Raw genomic sequence first — 21232 nt, forward strand, 5'->3', positions numbered from 1 at the left:
ACAACATAATGCCAGTTGCAGCAACATGGGTGCTCCTGGAGATCATCATTCTAAGTGAAGTAAGCCAGAAAAAGAAAGAAAAATACCATATGAGATCGCTTATATGTGGAATCTAAAAAAAAACCCAAAAAAACAGACAAACAAACAAAAAAACAAAGCATAAATACAAAACAAAAACAGACTCATAGACATAGAATACAAACTTGTGGTTGCCAAGGGGGGGGGGGTGGAAGAGATAGACGGGATTTCAAAATTGTAGAATAGCTAAACAAAATTATACTGTATAGTACAGGGAAATATACACAAGATCTTATGGTAGCTCACAGAGAAAAAAATGTGAAAATGAATATATATATGTTCATGTATAACTGAAAAGTTGTGCCGTAAACTAGAATTTGACACAGCATTGTAAAATGATTATAAATCAATAAAAAAATGTAATAAATAAATAAATAAATAAATAAATAAATAAATAAATAAATAAATAAAATCTCAGTAATTGTGTGCTGCCCATTTTGCTACTTTGTTATTTTCCTAAGCTGAATGAAAAGTGATTTCTCAGTGCAGTTGTACTATGAGTCAGATTGCATACTGTTTCATTCTCTTACGAACCATTTGTATTTCCTTTTCTATGAACTGTTCACATCTGTTTCTCATTTTTGGTTGAACTGTTAGTCTTTTATCAGTTTCTATAACTTCTTTAGATATTATATTAGCCTTTTGTTTGCTATAAGTTAAAACAAAATGAAAATGACAGTATTTTAAAAATAAGGGGTTTATTGTTTTATTAGTTTGTTAGGGCTGCCACAACAAAATACTATAAACTGAATGTCTTAAAAAACAGAAATTCATTGTCTCACAGTTCTAGAAGCTGCAAGTCGAAAGTCAGGGTGTTGGCAGGGTTGGTTCCTTGTGAAAGCTGTGAGAAAATGATCTGTTCTAGGCCTCTCTTCTTGGCTTGTAGATGGCTGTCTTCCTGCTCCCAGGATACTCTCCCTGTAGAGATGTCTGTCTCCAAATTCCCCCTTTTTATAAGGATACCACTGATATCAAGTTGGGGTCCACCTTAACAACCTCAGTTTTAACTTGTTCGATTACAGCTGCAGGGTATTGATGCTGTTTATTATGCCTAAAAAATGTACTTCTCTCATCAGCTATTGATGGGAAGAATTTTTTTTTTAATTTACTATTTTTTGTTTGTGTTTTTCTTTTTTGGAAAGGGTAATTGGGTTTGTTTGTTTGTTTGTTTTAATGGGGGTACTGGGGATTGAACCCAGAACCTCGTGCTATGCTAAGCACGCACTCCACCACTGAGCTATACCCTCCCCCTCTCCCCAGGCAGAAATCTTAAATTCCTGTAAATACTAGGTCTTTAGTGAAGCAGGAATAGTTGGATATTTATGTCCTGTGCTTGGAAAGACTTGCAGTGATGCTTGTTAGCTTTATTTTGGTGCCTTCAAGATAAAGTGCAAAACACTCTGCAGGTTTCCCAGGAAGCTCGATAACTGATTTAAAATGTTCACATTGCTGCAAAGCTGCTGCTTAAGTCACATAATCCACTTATTTGCTAGAATTACCTTCTGTGATTGTCCATTTTTATTTTGAATGCTACCTTCTCTTTACAACCTCTAGATGCTTTATGAGATAGCAATAATAAGCAGGGGACAAAGTGCTCTTTAACAAATATCTTTCACTGATACAAAGATTTCCTCTGATATAAATTACTGCAGCAAACAAGCAGAGAAATTCACAAAGAAATTGACATTTACTGAATAGTTCTGTGTGCTAAGGGCAGTTTTGAGGGTTTTGCACAATTCTAAGGAGGTGTTGGAACTCTCAATTTGCAGATAATGAAAACAAGTCTCAACTAAATTATGGTACGTGTCCAAGATTACAAAACTAACAAGGAAGAGATCCAGCATTTCAATCAGATCTGTGAAAGTCATAAGGACCAAAACTCGGAAAACAACTGACCAGGACCACCCTTTGCATAAACAGCAGCTTTCAGTCTCTTCTCGTGAAAATGAGAAGAGGAAATAATGTGTTTATTTGCTATTGAAACCACAGGACTGGTCTCTTCTGAGGGTGAGAGAGGGATCTGTCCCGGGCCTCTCTCCTGGGCTCCCCAGAGGCCACCTTCCTTCTCTCCATGTCTGTGTCCCGTCCTTCTCCACCATCCTGCCCTTTTCCCACTGCCAACAACAATGACACAACATATACACTGGGTGAGATATAAAAACCTGCTATAGAAAGAACACTCTGGCCACAACAGGTTCAGAAATGGTATAGTACTACCCCAGTAAACTGCAGCTACAACAGCTGGTGGGCCCGGTCCCCTCCTAGTGGCAGAGGCCAGCACCCTGGGGGTTTGTCCCATGAGGACTTGGGCTAGTAACTAGGCTGTTTTTTTCAGTTCCAGAGTTCCATTGCTTCCCTGTAGTTCTCCACTGAGCTGTGTGTGGAACATGGGTGTAAAGCGTTACTGAAAAGGATAGACTGAAAATGCAAAGTCTTACATTAAGGTTTGATTGAAGCTCTTTCAAAGTGATGTCAATTTTGCTTTCTTTAGTTCTGAGGTAAGGAATGGGGGTTGCATGGTCTTCTGTTCTACAATTCCAAATAAATGTTCATACAGAGTATCCAAATTTCTATTTTAACTTTGTTTTGTTGGTCACTCAATAGTCATTGGGTTAAGTCCTAGGGCTGAAGAGGTGACAAGCCTGAGGTCCTGTGTAGGTGGCAGTCCATGGAGAAAGCATTATTATTTACCTTTTTTTGTTACTCTTAACATCTTTTTGTAGGGACAACTTTCCATCTGCTGTCATATTCCTTTTATCAGAACTCCATATTCTACTAGTCTACATGTGTTGGTGAAAAAGTATCTCAGCTTTTGTTTCTCTGAGAAACTGTTTTGCCTTCATTTTTTAAAAGGTGTTTTGGTCTGGGAAATAGTCTAGACTAATACTTTTTTTTGTTTGTTATTGTTGCTGTTTCTTTCCCCCAGTACTTTAAAATATCTCTGTGCTGCATTTGGGCTTGTGTGATGCCCAACAAGGATCTTCTATCTTTCATATCTTTGTTCTGCTGTACATGCTGTGTGTTTTTATCTCTGGCTGATTTTAAGATTTTCTCTTTATCTCTACCACTTTTTTTTTTAATAATTTGATTTTGATGTACCTTGGTCTTTTTTTCTCACCAACCAGGATTTTCCTCCTGGTTATGCTTCATACAGCCCTGCTGGTTTACATGGCTGGTCATTTTTTATTTGATGCCAGACATGATGGGTTTTACATCGTTGGGTGCCCAATTTTGTTGTAATTAATTAAGGGGTATCAGATTTTGTTGTGACTTGCAATTTTGGAATAAATTGGTTTCTTTTAGGCCTTGCTTTTAAGGTCTGCTAAGGTGAACATATAGCAGGCTGGAGTCTGGGGCTAACCTAGCCCCTCCACTAGGGCAGTGCTCTCCGGGTGCTTTACTGCAGTCCTCTCTGTTCTGAAGCCGTTCCCCATTAGGTGGTGGGAAAACACGCTGTTCCCAGCTCAGTGTTAGCTCCAGGAACTGCTTCTTTTCCACCAGCCTTAGGTAGGTAGTGTTCTCCATCCAACTCAGTACTCAGCTAGGCTGGATGTTCCCTTTTACACCTTCACAGATATCTGCACTGATTCTCTCTCTGTCTCTGTCTCTGTCCAGCTTCCTCTTCTCTAATATTCTGGTCCACAGTTTCTAGCTTCTTGGGCCTCCCTGAGTTCCAGTCCTCCTCTTTCAGACAGTGCTGTATGGGTTTTCCCTCAGTGCATATCACTTCAGAAACTGCACCCAGGCAACACTCTGGGCTCCTGGAAGCCTCACCTCATTGATTTCTCTCTTCTCAGGGATCACAGCCAGACACTATCTGTTGTGCAGTGAAACTACTGTTTCACACTTTCTTTCTCAAGTTTTCTTGTTGTTTCAGAAAGGTTTATTCAATCACAGTCAGAAGCAAAATTTCCAAGATAATGCCTTTGAAGTTTTTTTAGTATGATTCGTAAAATTGTAGCCTTTGTCTCAACTAGAGTTTATTTTGATGTATGATATGAAGTCGGGGTACAGAGATGGTTGCTTTTTTCTCTTCAGATAACCAGAGGTACCAGTAGCATTTATTATATGGTCTATCCTATTGTCATTGATCTGCAATATATATTTTGTTCAAAGTCAAGTTTCCATACATGCATGGGATATTTCTAGGCTATTTTTTCAGTTCCATTTATCTTTTAAAATCTATTGTCATATCAATAGCATTTTGTCTCAGTCATCATTTCTTTTTTTAAAATGAGTCCTAAGTCTTTGTATCAGATAAGTTTTGATTAAAACTCCATCTCCATCTTTCTTTTAGGATTTCCTTTGATTATTTTGGCATTTTGTTTTTCCATATAGAGTCTATCTATGGTACTTTTATTATTTATTACTAAAGGACTTATTTTTAAATTGTTGTTTTAACTGATTTTTGCTGATGTAAAAAAACTACTTTTTAATATTAATTTTGTATACAGTTCCTTTCTAGGTTCACCTATTAATAATTTATCATCTCAGTTCACAAAGCAGATAGTCATATCATGTATAAATGACAGATTTGTTCCTTTCTTTTCAATCTCTGTATCTGTCCAAATCTTCTAATATGATGTTAAATAAAAGTGGTCACAGTGAAAACTGTTTGTGATCTTAAAGGATTCTTTCAATATTTTATACTAAATAAGATATATACACTATTCATTTCTGTGTAGATACTCTTAATAGATAAAGTGGTGCTTTTCCAATCTTAATTTTATATTTTTTAAACCATCATGAATCATTACTCAGTTTTATCTATTTCTTTTCCTGACTCTTATTGCAATAGTTTTCCCCCCCTCCTTTAATCAGTCAATATTGTCAATTACTTAAACTGATTCTTAAATATTAAACCAACAATGAACTCTTGTGATAAAAGAAAAGTGGCCAGTTTAGTTTTACCATTTTTCTACATTATGAATTCTGATTGTGCTTTGGTTGGGAAGTTTGCATCTATTTTCACAAGTTAGTTTGGATGGAGATTTCCTTTTTCATAGCTCCCTGATTTCATACATATCAAGCCATATACAATTACTTGAGTAGTCCTCATGATTCTGTTCTCTGGAAAGCTTGTGTAAGATTGTGGAATTTTTTAAGGTTTAAATATCAATTGAACTCAACTGTAAACAAAATAGACCTAATGTTATCTTCATGAGAAGATTTTTTTTTGGACTACTGATTCAATTGCTCTTCAAGTTCATGTGACTTTTAGATTTTTTCTCCTTGGAATCAATTTTATTAATTTTCATTATTCTAGAAATTTACTTATTTCTATAAGTATATTCATTGTGTGTCAAGTTTTCATTTTTCTTATTTTTTAATTTTCTGGAGCAATTTTAGTTATATTCAAATTTGTACTTCTAAAATTATGTGTAACTGTATCCACTTTTTTCTCTATTAATCTTGCCAGAGCTTGTAATCTTTATGAAACCAAGTTTTTGGTTTCGAGTTCTCTGTATTGATACTCATTTTATGTTTCCTTAATTTGCATATGTAGAAATTCACGTCTTTGTTGATGTCTTTCTTATGCTTTCTTCTGGCTAAGTTGTTCAAGGGTCTCTATTTCAAAGCTAAATGCTTACAAGAACTAGTAAACATAATTAAATGAAAAAATAATTAATGAGAAAGAGCTAGAAGCATCTGAATTCCAGTCATGACTCTATCTCTTACTAGTTGGTTTATCTTGGTTAGCTGATGACTTGGTAATGTAGCTTAACCCCAATGAAAATAGAAATTCACAAGTAAGTTGAATATTTTAGGTGACCTGCTTTATGCAGAATCTGTATAACCATTACCTCCTTGATCTGGCCAGTAAATTCTTACCACGGTAAGCCTAGATTATGTTAGTTTTGTTTGCAACCACACCGCAAAATCAACTCAGATTTAAAATACTGTTAAGCAAATGCCTTAACTTTTCCCACCAAATTGTTGTTAGCCTGAATATTCCCCTATTTAGTACTTTTAAAGTCATCAACTTTAAAAACTGATCTTTGTTCTCATTGTACCTTATTACAAGGCATTGTAAACAGAATAACGCATATGAACATGAAATGTTCTTTTATATAATTTGCAAAATAAAAATTAGCTCTGGGAGTTACTTCCCCACGGAGCTTCACCAGTAACTGTCACAGGCCATGAAGAGGGCCTCCAAGGCGGTGGAGGCAGGGGCCTGGAGAGAGCGCGGAGGCGATCCATGGAAACCCCAGACCGCACGTCCATCCACCACCTCCATCAGGCTCCGCAGACACTCCTTGGCCAACGTAATTCTAAAGTCCAAATAAAAATTTTGAAAGGGGTGGGGTTCCGGGTGTACACTCTTCGGCCATCAGAAGGTTTCCATGAAGTCTTTGGTTGCGCAACCCCCTCTTGCAACCACATTAACTGGCCACAGCCGCCGCCCGCTCCAGCCTTCAGGCGGGCGGGAAGATGCGATGCCTGGGGCCGGCGGAACTGTGCCTGGACCACGACCGGGCGACGATGGGCCGCTGTCAGGTCCTGCCTGCCCCGGACGCGCACCAACCGCGGAGGCAAGACCGCCGACACCAGGGCGGGAAGCCCCCGAGAAGAGGCGGGGGGACTGAGCGGGCGCCAGGCGGGGTGGGCGCGTCCGTGGGCGGGGCTCTGGCGCGGCAGCGCGGGCGGGGGAGACCGCGGCGCCCACGGCGTAGGGGCTGTGGCACCCGGTACCGGGGTGGCTGCCTGAAGCTTTGGGTGAGCGCGGGCGCCAGGCGGAGTGGGCGTGGCCGTGAGCGGGGCTCTGGCGCGGCGGCGCGCAGGCGGAGAGGCCGCTGCGCTCGGTCCCCGGGTCGCTGCCTGAGGCGCAGGCGCGTGGACGCAGCCCGCCGTGGCCTCGCATCGCTGGGGGCTTCCCCTGACGAAGCAGCAGAGGCCTTTCCGCCTGGCGGTGATCGGCCCCTCTGGCTTCACCGGCCAGCCCATGACAGAGCGGGCGTCCCGGAGCGGACTTCCCACCTGCCGTGGGCCGCGCGGGCCGCTCCCCGGAGACGCTGCGGCGAGTGCCGGAGAGGCTGCCGTGAAGCCCGGGCTCGGCCCCGCCGCCACCGCCGCCGCTCGCTCCCAGGGGCCCCCTTCTCGGGACTGAGGGGTTCAGGGCCCCGGAAATGGGCGTCCCTCCTCCCGCGGCGCCCCTCCAGCTTCCCGGCCCTGCTGGAGGCCGGGAGGAGGGGAGCGGTGCTTCAGTAGTGTCAGCTTTGTTTCGCTCCCTACATTAAACAGAAAAACAAATTAAATCTCCCAGCTTGAGTTTCTCCTTTACTTGGGGAGCCCCACTGGGGAAATAGAGCTTTAGGTTTTCCTTTCCCAGCTCCATCCCATTTAGTAACTGGTGGGGCTGGAGTTCTCTTGACGTTTGATGGAAGCGAAAGTGGAGCGCTGGCTTCTTTGGAATTGTTTGTACTTTGCCTTGTGTTTTGGGGGTGGAAGAGAATGCTTCAGAGTTTTACTGATAACATTCCTGAAGCTTTATTTTTAATTTATTTTTTGCTTGTAAGAAGTCTCCAGCAGACCCACTGTTAGCCGATAGCGAGAGCTCTAATAAGAAGGCCCGTCATTTACATGTTCCTTGTGTTAGATTTTCTTTTAAAGGTTAGTAGTGTTTTTTAGCAATCCTTAGAATTAACTCCATTTTCCTTATAGTCTTTTTCTTTTTTATTACCTAGTTAAAAACCCTTTCGTCTTTTGTTTGAGAGGAAGAGTTAGCTTTCAATATATTTAGTAAATTTACCATCACTGGTTACTATGAAAAGAAGATCGGGGAAATGTAATACTGTATCAGGATTTGCTTAAGACAATTTATTTCTTATTTTAGGAAGACCAACGCTGTCATCTGAAGTTGGAATAATAATTTGTGATATCACTAATCCAGCCTCACTTGATGAAATGGCTAAACCGGCAACATTTGTCCTCAATTGTGTACGACCGGTAAGTTATCAGCCTCTCTTTGCATCAGAACAACCTATTCATTTCTAGCAGAATCTGGTAATTTATATTCCAGAGAAATGTAAGGGCAGGGACAGAAGAGTTGATTCAGGGCCATAACCCCATGTGGGGAATTCTCACTTCTTGTGACAAGCAAATGGATATGACCAAGGTCTCCTGAGAGAGAGAATGACACCAGACTCAAGGAATGCATGCTGGTTTATTTAGTGGTTACAGCTATAATTGCCAGACTTTTTAAAAACTGTATGCTCCTTAAAGAAAAAAGTTTGAGCATGCACCCTTAATCTAAATTTATTTATTTTTAATTACATTCTGTATTACTGTACCAGTATATATGTTAAAACTTGTACAGAGGTTCAAAAAGGACTTGTTTATTTATTCAACAAATATTTCTTGAATGTTTATTATACGAACACTGCGTGAGTCTGGGAACATCATGTGCCTATAACCAAAAATCCCTCACAGAGCCTTCAGTCAGTGGGAGAGACAGAGAAATAAGGTTGAAGCTGCAGGTAGTGACAAGTGCTTTGGAGAAAAATAAAACAGGGAAAGGAGGTAAAGAGATTGGTGCATCAGTCTCTGTAGATGGATGGTCAGGGAAGGTCTCTGTGAGGAATTGAAATTTGCATGTGGACCAGAATGAAGTGAGGGAGAAAACCACCTGAGTGTCTGAAGAGAAGGGTCTTCCAGGAAAGAGCAGATACAAAGGTCCTGAGGCGAGCATTTGCTTGGCAAGACCGAGGAATGTGCCAGAGGCCAGTGTGATTGGGTGAGCTGGGCAGAGAGGTGGGAAGTTAGATGGAGAGGTACCCTGGAGCTAGGTCATTAGGTCTGAAAGGTCAAGATCAGGGTTTGAACTGTCTTCTAAATATGACAGACTCATTGAATGGTTGAAAGCAAGGGCATGATCTGATCTACAGTTTTGAGATTCTTTGGCTTTTGAGAAGAAAAATAGATGCTAGAGGACCAAGAGTGGATAGTCGAAGCAAGCCAAGCACAGGGTAGGAGTTTTAGAGGTGCTGAGAAGTGGCTGAGTTCAGGTGTTTTGAGAGGAGAATCATAGCTTCTGCTATTGGACTGGATGTGAGGGGGACACTTGGTCCATGGAACAGAGTGAATGTTGGTGACGTTTACTTTTCTGAAGGGGCTAACACAAGTGGCAAAACATTTGAAAACTAAGCATCTGAAAGTTATTGATAATTTGAAAAAAGTAAGCAGAAAGGTCTTTATGATTGTTATCAAGTAAAAATGTATTTAAATTGTTGTTTACTTTGATTTATTTCATTCTTAACTAGTTTAGGCTGTGATTCTGTAGTTTGTTGCTTGAATCACTGTCTTATGTACCTTCTCAGCCAACTCCCTAGTCCTTCCCTTCCCAGTGCCCTGGAAAAGCCCCAGACCTGGTTATTCCAGCTCCCTGCTCACTCTGTACCTGCACATCCCCCTGCTGACTGGCCCCACTTTAAATACATGGGGACAAGCCTCCCCCAGGGCCTCAGCACCGCCAGCAGTCCTGCTCTGTTCCTCTAGGCGATTCTCCCCTACTCTCTGAAGCAGCAGTTTTATAACTTCTTTTCTCCACACTTTTAGCATCCCATTTCTTTTTCTGCACTCTTATCCGGTGATTTTCTTTCTTTCTTTTCACTGTGACAGTAGAAGCTGTCGGAAGAGACCTTCTTTTCCCACCACAGGTCTTCCTACACACCCACTTGCGTCGCACCCTGACTCCTCTCACCTCTCATCGCAGGGCGCTGCCCCTGCTTCTACTGGGCGTGGGACTCAAAGCCTTCATGTTCACAGGTTTACAGTTATCATCATGTTTTCCCTCTCAATTGGGTTATTTCCCTCAACATACAAACATGGGATTATCTCTCCCATCGTAAGAAAAACCTCCCTTAGTTCTCCATACTCCTTCCACTGCTGCCATCTAGCAAATACCTGGAAAGAGCTCCCTTTACTTACTGTCTCTCCTTCCCCACCTCCTCCATCTCAAAGGAGTCTTGTGAGTCTTTTTTCCTTCCTCCTCAAATGAAACTGCTTTGCCCAGGTCCCCCTGTCACATCCCATCAGCAGTTCTCTGTCCTCTTCTGAGTCCTGTCTCCTCGCATTGCGCCCAGTCCATCACCCTCCCCTTTCCTCACATGACCCTGAATTCTCGCCCTCTCCTAGCTATTTTTTATCCACCAGCTTTGCCTCAGTCTCCTCTTTTGGATCTTTTTATCCTCCTCCAAATGCCGGAGACTTCAGAGCTTAAGCCTTAGAAACTCTTCTCTGTTTATATTTCCTGACCACTTTTTTTATATTATTATTATTACTATTATTACTGCAGTAAAATATATATAAAACAAAATTACCTTTTTAACCATTTTTGAGTATACACTTCAGTGACATTAAGTGCATTCATAATGCTATGTTAACTGTCACCACTTTATTTCCAGAACTTTTTCAGACAAAGAAACTGTAACTGGGCCAGTATTTTTAAAAAATTTTTAAATGTTTTTTTCCTGAATGGAGGCACTGGGAATTGAACCCAGGACCTCATGCATGCTAAGCACATGCTCGATCACTGAGCTGTACCCTCCCTGCCGAGCCAGTAATTTTTAAACTGTGAAATCAAGTCAGTGGGTTGAGATCAGGCATTAAAAAGGAAGTATCAGATAAACTGAAATAGAAAATAGAGTGAATTGCACATAATACTGGTAAATGACTGGCTCATGAACACTTTGTTTCAGCTAGGTATAGTCGTGCATGGAGCTGCTATGTGAAATGCATTTCTTAGGATTATGTCAGAAAGATCTGAAAGCCTTGGCTGTAAATACTGTATGTCAGTGATGCCACATTAAGTTATTCCCAGTGAGAACCTGCCCCTTAAACTCCAGACTGGTGGATCTAGCTACCGTCATCTGGCTGGTTCCATGTGGATGATTCATGAGCATCTCTAGCTTTTGCCCCCTAAACCTGCTCACCCCTAAGTCCTAGTTGCATGGCTGTTTTCACTTTGTGATATGAATTATACTCCCAGGGGTAGATGTGCTAACTTTGTCAGGTGGGGGTCATAATTTGTTTTTTTTGCAGATTTTTTTTTTTTTACTCATTTCTCTAATCTGCAACAGTTTAATTAGTGAGAATCAAATGATATCTGTAAACCTGGTCAGGCATATGTAAACAAGCATTCTATCACAAAATACAGAAATGATTGAATGATTGCTTTTAAACATTATTCTTTATTGTCTCCTATGCCAGGAACTGGAGGAGAAAAAAACTGGTTTTGAGAGAAAGATGATGAATCTGATTTTGGACTGAGGTGAAACTGAGGTGTCTGCTAGATATGTTTGAATTAAGACAGGAAATACTTACAAAATAGTGGAATTATTTTTTTAAGTAAGTGAGGAAATCCGAGTGAAGAGAAAATAGTGGAGGGAAAATGAAGCCAAAGTGAAGTTGGTTTTGCCGCATGTCCTGTGCTCTGTGTGTCCTGACTTTTATAACAGAGTCCTCAGCTACAGCACCTGCATCCCTGTGCAGCTCTGGAGAGAGAAGCCAGAAGCCATCGGCGTGATGCAGCTGGAGTCAGGACAGCAGGTGAGGTTTTCCAGGGAGCATGTCTGGGGGGGCGAATCTCCTCCTCTAATGGACAAAGAAGCACCTGTGGGGCCCACTGCACATGCAGGTTACTGGCATCTACCCCAGAAAACCTGTTCCTGGGGAATCTGGGGAGGGACTGAGTAACCAGTGTGTTTAATGAGTGGCACAGGTGATTCTAGCACAGGCGGACTGCTGGCCAACTTGGGATATTTGGAGGTAAAATGACCAAAAGAAAGGCCAAGGAAACCCCTAAATGAGTTTCAAATGGTTCTGTGTAAAGATTACCCAAAGGGATCTATTGGGTACAGAAAGAAAATAGAATTTTGAGTTGTATTTATTTTAATCTCAACTTTGTTTCCATTATATGTATGTTTAAATGTATATTAATATAGTAGTCCATGTAAGTGATTTGTAAATAAATTCTATAGTTTAGTAGATGATGGATTTAAGCTGTGAACTTCAGTCTTGCTACCTTGAAAGCCTTTTTTTTTTTTTTTTGCTGCAGAGCCATTTTGGTTAGCATTTTAAAAGTTTAATTGCTTCGTTCTTAAATATTTTAATATTGGTCTAGATGTTTCTGTATAGCTCTGACTCAGATTTTTTTTCTTGAATGTTTAGTTTCTGGAACTAATATATTGAAAGTATCATGTATCAGTATCATCAAGCTGCAGAAAAGGAGGTTTATATCATTGGGAGCAGTGGCTCTGACTGCATTCCAGCAGATCTGGGAGTAATAGGTCCCAAAAATAGAATGAATGGTAATTATTGATTAATAAGCAGTCACGGAATTTGAAATAGAAAGACTTCATGTTTGTAACTGTGATGAAATAAAATCTGCTTGGCAAAAGAAACGTAACTATAAAAGGGGAGTGTTAAACACATGCTCTGTGTTTAATATAGCTACACTTATTAGAAATACTATTGACACTATTGTTTTTGAGATATGGTTAGTCCTATAAGTGTTCGAATTAAGGAATTATCCATTGTTTCAATTTGGTTGTGGTTGCAGCTGTAAAGTTTCTGGAAAAAAATTCAGCAGAGATTATGAATTCTAACTTGCTTTGTTTAGGAATTAATACATCTTAAAGTATACTTTATATAGATACTATAATTAGAAGTTTTAGTTTTTTTAGCCAACAAAGCTAGAAAGTATTGAACAAAGTTTTTGACATCTTTTTTCCTCATTTATAAAATGGAGACAATTTAAAAATGGAAAAAATCAAAACAAAAAGAATGAAAAATTACTATGACAGTAAAAATAATGGATATTAGTAATGTGCATATATAAAAAGTGTCCATCTAGAAAATGACTTGAAGCAAGAAAGTCCAGTTCTGTATAAATGATACTAGAGCTTGAGAAGATGGAAACTGTTCCAATTTATATTGAAAAGACTGGCAAAGATAGCATGGTACACACGCACACATGCACACACACACACACGCATAAAGAAGAAAGCCACAAATCAGTCTTGCTTGTGAAATTAATAGTAAAAAGAATGTGCTAAATAGAATTTTAATAAATTCCAATGGCATTTTAAAAGAATAATATATCAAGGCCGAGGTTTATTAGGAAGTTACATAATCACATCAGAATATCAAAGGCAAAAAGCTATATGCACATTTCAATAAATGATTTGAAAATTCATGCCAATTACTAACTTTTGATTTTTAGAAATTGAGTAATAGAATACTTTCCTAACACAATCAATGTCAGAAAGTAGTAGCCAAGATCATACTTAATGATGAAACACTGCAACCATGCCCAGTAAAGAGAAGGGCATGAATTGAACATCTTTAAAATATTTATTTAGTCTTCCAATCCATGGATCTGGTATATTTCCATTTATTAAAAATCTCCAATTACTAAAAAGTTTAGCTGTTTTTCATGATGGTCCTATGTATTTCTTATAGAGTTTATTCTTAAATATTTGACAGTTTTTATTTTGAATAAGTCATTTTCTTTTTAAGGGAGAAATACTACTTTAAGATTTGTTTTCCCTCAGAGAAGCAAGATGGCAGATTTAAAACTTTGTTTCCAGATACTGAAACTTTGGGGGAGGGTCCCGCAGACTGTTTTGGGGGGAGGAGCCACTTGGGGGAGCCACTTGGGGTGGCTCTAGGCTGAGGATCCCCCATGGAACCCTCCCAAACCAACGCACTGGCTCTAGCTGGGAACCAGCCTGCTGGGAGGGGGCCATTCTGAAGGCTGGCCTGAGAGATAGCTGAGAGAGGGCTTGTCCAGCAGGCCAGCCTGGTAGGCCTGAGGAGTGGGCTGGAGTGGGCCCCATCCCAGTGAGGGTGCGCAGAAAGAGGAAGCAACAGGGCACACATCCAGATTTCTTTTATTGGGGGAAAGGGGGGCACCGAGGCAGCCCACTCACTGCACAGCTTGTCCATTGGCTCTGCTTCCTGAGTCCTGTGGCTTCATCACGTCTGGCAGCTGGGGCGGGCTGGAGAGGGGCTCAGTGCTCAGGACCTCAGGGGCATTATTAGCTGCCTGGAAGTCTGGCCTCATGGCCACTGGGGCCTGCAGCCATGCTGTCTGGCTAGTGAAGCCACACTTCGCCCAATGTCTTGCTGTCATCCAAAAGCTGGTCATCTAGTGGCCACTTGAGGATGCCCTGGACACTGCACTTCAGCTGAAACACGATGCTTGACTCCATAGTTCAGTGAAGACGGCAGTCTTGTGGCACCGGATCATGAGAAACACATCCTGGGGGTGGCAGGCCATGTGAGCTTGGAACCTGGGGGGTCCCCCAGGTGGCTCGGTGCCCCCCAGCTGATGTCTGATGCAAGTGGTTCCCATCTGTATTGTCACTGCTTTAGGTGGCGCATGTTCTTTCTGTGGAGAGCCTTAGCTCACAAAGCCATATTCTCTTAACCCTCAGAATCATCTCTAGTGAGTTGATTTTAATCTAGGCTTAAGTTTTCCCCAGCGGTCAGACTAGCAGCATTTATGTGGCTTTGGTTCTCTTCTACTGTCACATCATTGTTGATCATGTGGTCATTCATTACCTTGCTCACTGTGAACTTCCTAAGGCCCCATGCTTTAATTTTCTCTTGGAATTAAGAAAACTAGTAACATTGTCTCTTAAGAATTTGATATATTTCATTTTACCAGATTTTGAGAATTAGCTAGTCCATTATGTTTTTCTTTTCTTACTGCTCTTGATAAGCTCAAAAATTATTAAGTACTTAAACCACTATCTCTATATATTAGTCCCCATGGTTAATTGATTTCTCCCCTTTTTTCTGGTCTTGGTTTTCTATTTTTATTTTTTACTCATTATATTTTTATTTAATTAAAACAGCCTTCCTGTAGCATTTTATAAGTCATCACAAAGGCCCATTTTGGTAGGTTTTCTGTACATTCATTGTAAGTCACTACTAATAAGTCTTGAAAACTCTCATATTGGAAAATAGAATAATTCCCGTGGATGTGGTTTTGAGAACCTATGGCCTTCCAGAATGAGTGAGCTAGATTGTTGCCTTACTGGAAGAGACTTTCAGCACTGTCAGTCTGAATGCTAGAAAAGATGTTGTCAGTACCAACTGTCAGTTTATGCTAAACTACTCTCCTTTTGACAATTTACCTGGTTTTAGTTCCTTAAGTCTGTTTACAATAACCTATTAATACTGTTATATGTGCAGATTTTTCTAATTATATCAGCTGTAGGCTTAATAAAAATGTTCCTTAAATAAATGGGAATCAATTATTATTATTTGTCCTGGGTCAGTAGATTTTTATTTGATTTAACTTTTACCATTTTCTCCCTCTTTCAGGCACACTGACTGTTATGGAAAGTCTCCTGACTTTACATTCAGGACCTGAGGTTAGTTTTGGTTTGTCCCATGTTTTCTATGTTAATATTGAAAGTATTTTGGAAATGATACACACCTGTTAAATAGGATTTAGATTAAGTTTTATATATAGTTGTAGTTTTTAGTGTATGAAAGTCACTGTGCCTAATTTTAAAAAGATGGCTGAGAATTATTTTGATTTAAAATAGACTTTGTTGGGCCCTGCGCCCGCCTCCTGCCTGCTTTCCTGCCGCTGCACTGGGGGCCTGGAACTGGGATCCGTGCATCCTGGAGACGAGGGTGGAGACGCCAGGCTGGGGTGCTGGATGCTGCTCTGCTTCAGGTTCCTGCTCGCTGGGGGCAGCGTCACGTGGCGCGTCGGAGACTGCGTTCTCTGCACGCAGGAACTGGTGCTCATTCATGGTGACCTGCGCCGTCTCGTGCCATGTGCAGAATGGCTCCTACCTTCAGTGAGTGCCGCAGAATTGCCCTTGGCCTCTGAGCTGCCCTGGGAACAGCTACAGAACTGTGGTGAGACCCGCACACAAGGTGACATACAAGACAGTGATGGCCTGCTAGTGGAGGTGATGCCCTGGGCACATGGGTGTGAGCTGTGGGGAAGTTTCAAGCTCCTCAGGCCCCGTGGAGCCCGGGTGGCTGGGCAGCACCGTGCAACGGATGGCATTTTGGCCCGTAGCCTTCTCAGGTTGTCTCAACTGCAGCGAAGTGTCGGAGCTGATGGAGTGGCTGAAGCTGCTAGAGGTCAAGGTAGCAGTGCTGACTGCCACCAAGTGGGCAGTGCCCCTGACCCCAGTTGCCCCCGACCCCAGTTGCTGCCAAGGACCCCGCCCTGATCTGGGGCTCCCCAGCTGTCCAGGGCAGCCCTGGAGATGGAAGCTTCCAGAGAAAATGTGAAGGCCTCACTGTTCCTGGAGATGATTGAGTTGTTGCCTGGGTGCTTCATGGGCCCACTGGCCCAAAGGGAGACCCTGGCAGCTCGGGCCAGTGGGGATGAGGGGCCTGCCAGGTCTGCAGAGCCCCCAAAGGAGCCCTGGCCAGACCGGAGCTGTGGGTGCCCCTAGAGAGAGGGGACCTCCAGGCCCTCCAGGGCCACTTAGGCCCCTGGACCCCCAACCCCTGTTAGACCACAATCCGCCTGGATCTCCCAGCAAGAGGACCCATTTCTGTCCAACACCTTCACTGAGACCAGCAGCCACTGGCTCATGGGTCCTCCTGGACCTCCTGGTCCCATTGGCATCCCTGGGAGTTTTGCACACATGGGACCCTCAGGTCCCTCTGGACTCAAAGGAATCTTCAGCCACCCAGGAGGGAAGGGCGAGAGAGGACTGTGTGGGGAGCTGGCTCCTCAAGGCTCCATGGGGCAGTGGGGAAATCCCAGCCCCAGAGGAGACCCTGGTGAGAAGAGCCACTGTGGAGAGGGGCTGCACCAGCTATGTGAGGCTTTGAGGATTTTAGCTGAGAGGGTTTTAATCTTGGAAGCAATGATTGGGCTCTACAACAAGAGGTGTCAGGGAAGGCCCTGCCGGCACAGGCACCCCCAGCCTCCTGCAGGGCAAGAAGGGAGGACACACAGCCGACTACCGTATCATGGCCCCCAGGAGCCAAAACGATAGTGACTGAGAGTGGCGGTGGGCCCTCGGGATTGGCTGGACCTGGCTTCCCTGCCCAGCCTGGGCTTGGCCAGCTGCCTCCAGGGTCCTACTGTCCATATTTATCAATATTCTCAGGGTCCCTTCTGCCGCCTAGGCCTTTGTGGTGGGCAAGTCTTGGTTTTGGCACCCTGTGTGTGTCTGCCTCCATGGGGCTGAGCAGGGACTGGGGCCTGAGAGGGAGGTGTGGCCCAAGTGAGATGTGAGGCCTGGCTCAGGGCCTAGGCCTCAGTTTCCTTCTGCAAAGGGGTGATGCAGGCCTGCGGGGTGGGGATGGCCGATGTGGAACTTCTGTCTTCTTATCCACTGCCTGGCCCTCCAGGCCCCAAGCAACTGAGGGAGTCAGAACTCCCTCCAGTACAGGCAGGGGTGATGAGGGAGGGCAGTGGCAGCTCCCTCTTCTTCCCAGCCAAACCTGGGGGTGTGCCTTTACCTCTCGTCTCCTTGTTTTCCTGTGCTCATTTCCCTGAGGTCAAGTGACCTGATCTGACTGGACCTTCAGGGCTCCTAGTCTCAGTCAGTCTCAGTTCTGACCCCTGAGCCCTCAGTCCCTCCCGTGGCCAGGTAGAGGGGGTATATGGAGAGGGAGGGACCCCGTGCTCCCAGAAACACTTGTGACAGACGCCAGGAGGTAGATGTGTACCAGCCAGTAGAGGCCCCCAGCGCAATTTCCCCCAGAAGAAAACATAAAATAGACTTTGTTTACAAGAGCTGCACAATTCATTCTATCAGAATGAATTACCATCACCCTAACACTAAAGATCGCCCTTTGTTTTGTGATGAATGTGGTCAGTCAAGAGCATTGTCACCTTTGTGCAAATCAGTGCATTTTTATCATGTGCCTAACTTGGAGCTAGGTGCTCCTGTGACCACACAAGAAGTGTATGATGTAAATGAAACCTTATTGAATATACGGTCTATTAGAGAACATAAGGTAGTTGCACTTCTGGGAAAGGACCATGCTTTATAGATAGCACTTTCATGGCCAGTACTGTCTGACCCAATTTGTGTCTGTAGTTGAGGCTTCATAAGTATTTGCTGTCTTTAAATACATTCAGTATTTCAAATATTGTGTAGTAGTGCAAGGTAGTGTGGCACATAATGAATAAGATGCAAACCCTTCCCTTAAAGGGGTAATGATTTGGCTCAGCAGGAGATGAGCAGGCTTGTGATTAGAGCGGCAGGTGAACCACTGTGGGATTCTGAGAATGGAGACAACATCCCGGTGGGGAAGGCTAGAGGCGAAGGGTGTTTGGTAGAAGCTGAGATATAGACTGATTTTTAAAGATTGGTGCTGAGGAGCTGTGGGTTAGGGAGAGGAAATAGTTTAATAAAGATGAAACTGGGATGGTGTGGAGCGTGTTGAAGAATGGTTCCGTTTGTCTGGGTTATGGGTTCAGATTAATGAACACAGAGAACTCTAAACCATGCTAAAATGCATGGGTACAGAGAGTATCCCCGGGAGTGTCAGAATAAAGGGAGACACTGGTGGGCCTGAGTCGCTGGGAGTGTCTCACAGAGGCCTTGTTAAGTTTGACCTTGAACAGTGACCAGTGTCTGGAAGGGCAGAGGCAGCAGCCTAAACAGTGGCTTCAAAGTAAGTCCAGGAGACGTGCGTGGACCCCGGGCAGCGCGTGTTAGCAGCTCAGCTCCCTGGGAGGGGATGTGTACTTGAGCCGCAGAGCGCGCTCAGCACGTGTGAGGGCCTGGGTTCCGCCCAGCGCTTCCTCTACATACAAGTGAGTAAATACCCATTAATACCTCCCCCTCAAAAAGCAAAGAAACAAACAAACAACAAAGAGAAACTCACCTGGTTTAAACCAACAAAACGAAAAGGAGTGTGTTGATTCACATAACCAGATGTCTGCAAGTAAACAGTGCGGCTGGATCTAGATGTTTAAGTGGTATTACCAGAAGTCTTTTTTTTTTTTTTTGTCCCTTTTCTCTTCCTGTCTCTTCATTTCTTCTATGTTCTGGGTATGTGGGCTCTCTCAATGACAGGGAAGGTGCTGGTAGCCCCAGGTATACATTGTCCTTAAGGTTCACGATTTCCTAGGAACAGCTGCCAGAGTTTGTACATCCGATGATGGGGAGGTGAGTCAAGCACTGGGTCCTCTGGTCATCCTCAAGCCCGTCAGTGCAACCTGGGGTAGCAGAGTAATCAGATTGCCCTGGCCTGAGTCATGGGCCTCCGGAAGGGGGATCATAGGGCCAAGCCCTTCTGAACAACAGGGAACAAATTCCAAATAGAAAAGAGTTTTGTAAGCAGAAGATGGGGCAGGGGTTATAGGGAATTAGTGCATTGCTGACAAAAAACAGATGCCCACCCCGAGGAGGCAGGGACAAAACAGGTAGAGTGGGAGAGGGGCTTCCTGGAAAGAGCAGCAGGAGGCGCTCTATGACAGGAGATGGTGGCCATGCCCACTGCATGCAGTTGTTGAGGATTCAATTAGTCATAGTCAGTGAATACAAGTCAGGACAGTGGCTGGCACATAGTAATCACTCAGCAAGTGTCATTAAGTAGTATTATTATTATAAGGGCTCAAAGCTGGGGCTTACTTCAGGACCAGGTTGTTGAAGCATCCACATCAGCGCAGCTCCCTGATTCCCTGTAAAAGCAAAGTACAGAGCCTTCATCTCACAAGGGTGGGGCGGAAATAACTCCCTTGAATCTCTACATCCCTTGGAACTGGTTTGCTCTCCTGCCCCTTCTTATCCTCCTTTTCCCCTTAAGCTTTTTAGTTTTGCATGAAAAATTGAACCATAGACTATCTGTTAGACCATGAAACAAGACTCAGAAATTCATGGTTTGAAATCACGTAGTCAGGAACAGTGCTGTGCAGTAGAGGTCCCCACGGTGATGAAGGTGCTCCATGCGTGCTGTGTGATGGCTTCCGTGCTGCGCGGTGTAGCTGGAGAGCGGGGCTCAGCCCGCGACCCATGCTTACATGGCTGCAGGGAAGGGGTGGCTTACACTTGGACAGGGGTGTGCGGCAGAGACCACACGTGGCCCGCACAGCCTGAAAATCGTAGTTTGGCCTTTCACAGGAACAGTTTGCCGGCCCCTTTTCTAGAGTGTTTTAAACTATAATGCGGTTCTACTAGAAATCAGTGAGGAGACAACAAGAATTCAACCTCTTCACTTCTCACAGGTTCCTGGGGTTTTCTGCTTCTTAAGTCAGTTTTGGTAGTTTGGGTCCGCATTAGCTCTCTAGGACTGCTGTAATAGGGTACCACAACTTGGGTTGCTGAAACAACAGATGTTTACTGTTCTCGCAGTTCTGGAGGCTGGAAGTCCAAGATCAAGGTGTTGGCAGGTTGGTTTCTTCTCAGGGCTATGAGGGAGCATCTGTCCATGTGTCCTTCCTGGCTTCTGGTGGTTTGCCGGCAGTCTTTGGCATTCCTTAGTCTGCAGATGCATCACTCCGACCTCTCTCTCATCTTCCCATGGTGTGTGTGTGTGTGTGCGCGCGCGTGCAAATTTCCCCTTTCTGTAAGGACACCAGTGGGTTTGGATTAGGGGCCCACCTGCTCCAGTATGGCTTCAGCTTACATCTACAGCAACCCTGTTTCCAAATAATGTCATGTTCTGGGGTACTGGGGGTTGGGTCTTCAACATACGAGTTTGAGGGAGCACGCAGGTTAATCCATAACGGTGTCTTTCTAGGAATTTGTCCATTTCACCTAGGTCGTCTAACTGGGTGGCATACAGTTGTTTGTAGTATTGCCTTGCACCTCTTTCTCTGTCTGGAACGTTGGTAGTGCCCGTTTCACTCCTGGTTTTAGTGGTTTGAGTTTCTCTCTCTCTCTGTCTCTCTCTTTCTCTTTCTGTCTCTCTGTCTAGCTAAAGGTTTTGAAATTTGGTTGATTTCTTCAGAGAACCAATTTTTGGTTTTGCTTTCTCTGTTGTTTTTCTGTTCTCTCTTTTGTTTATTTCTGCTCTAGTCGTTATTGTTGCTGGTTACACCAATAATACAAAAATCAGTTGCATTTCTGTATACCAGCCGCCATTAGAAAATGAGTTTCTTAAAAAGAGAGACTATAGGAGTTTTTAAAAATTAAGTACTTAAGCAAACAATCTTATGGTAACCCGGGGTAAGGGATAAACTCAAGATTTGCAAATGTTAACT

At 43.3% G+C, this 21232-nt stretch overlaps 1 protein-coding gene and 2 pseudogenes across 1 annotated transcript in view; 2 read left to right on the top strand and 1 right to left on the bottom strand.

Moving 5' to 3' along the window:
* Window positions 1-6280: 6280 nt before the first annotated feature.
* Window positions 6281-21232, top strand: part of LOC140688578 (uncharacterized) — a 34296-nt gene continuing 19344 nt past the window's right edge. The window contains exons 1-5 of the mRNA XM_072948221.1: window positions 6281-6770; window positions 7916-8028; window positions 11538-11628; window positions 15415-15464; window positions 15642-15963. Coding sequence (XP_072804322.1) covers window positions 6281-6770; window positions 7916-8028; window positions 11538-11628; window positions 15415-15464; window positions 15642-15963 — 1066 coding nt within the window. The remainder of the gene's footprint in view (window positions 6771-7915; window positions 8029-11537; window positions 11629-15414; window positions 15465-15641; window positions 15964-21232) is intronic.
* Window positions 14009-14338, bottom strand: LOC140688604 (elongin-B pseudogene; annotated as a pseudogene).
* LOC102540965 (EMI domain-containing protein 1-like) lies at window positions 16033-17233 on the top strand (annotated as a pseudogene).

The sequence above is a fragment of the Vicugna pacos genome, chromosome 23 (assembly GCF_048564905.1).
Source record: "Vicugna pacos chromosome 23, VicPac4, whole genome shotgun sequence".
In the NCBI taxonomy this organism is placed as follows: Eukaryota; Metazoa; Chordata; class Mammalia; order Artiodactyla; family Camelidae; genus Vicugna; species Vicugna pacos.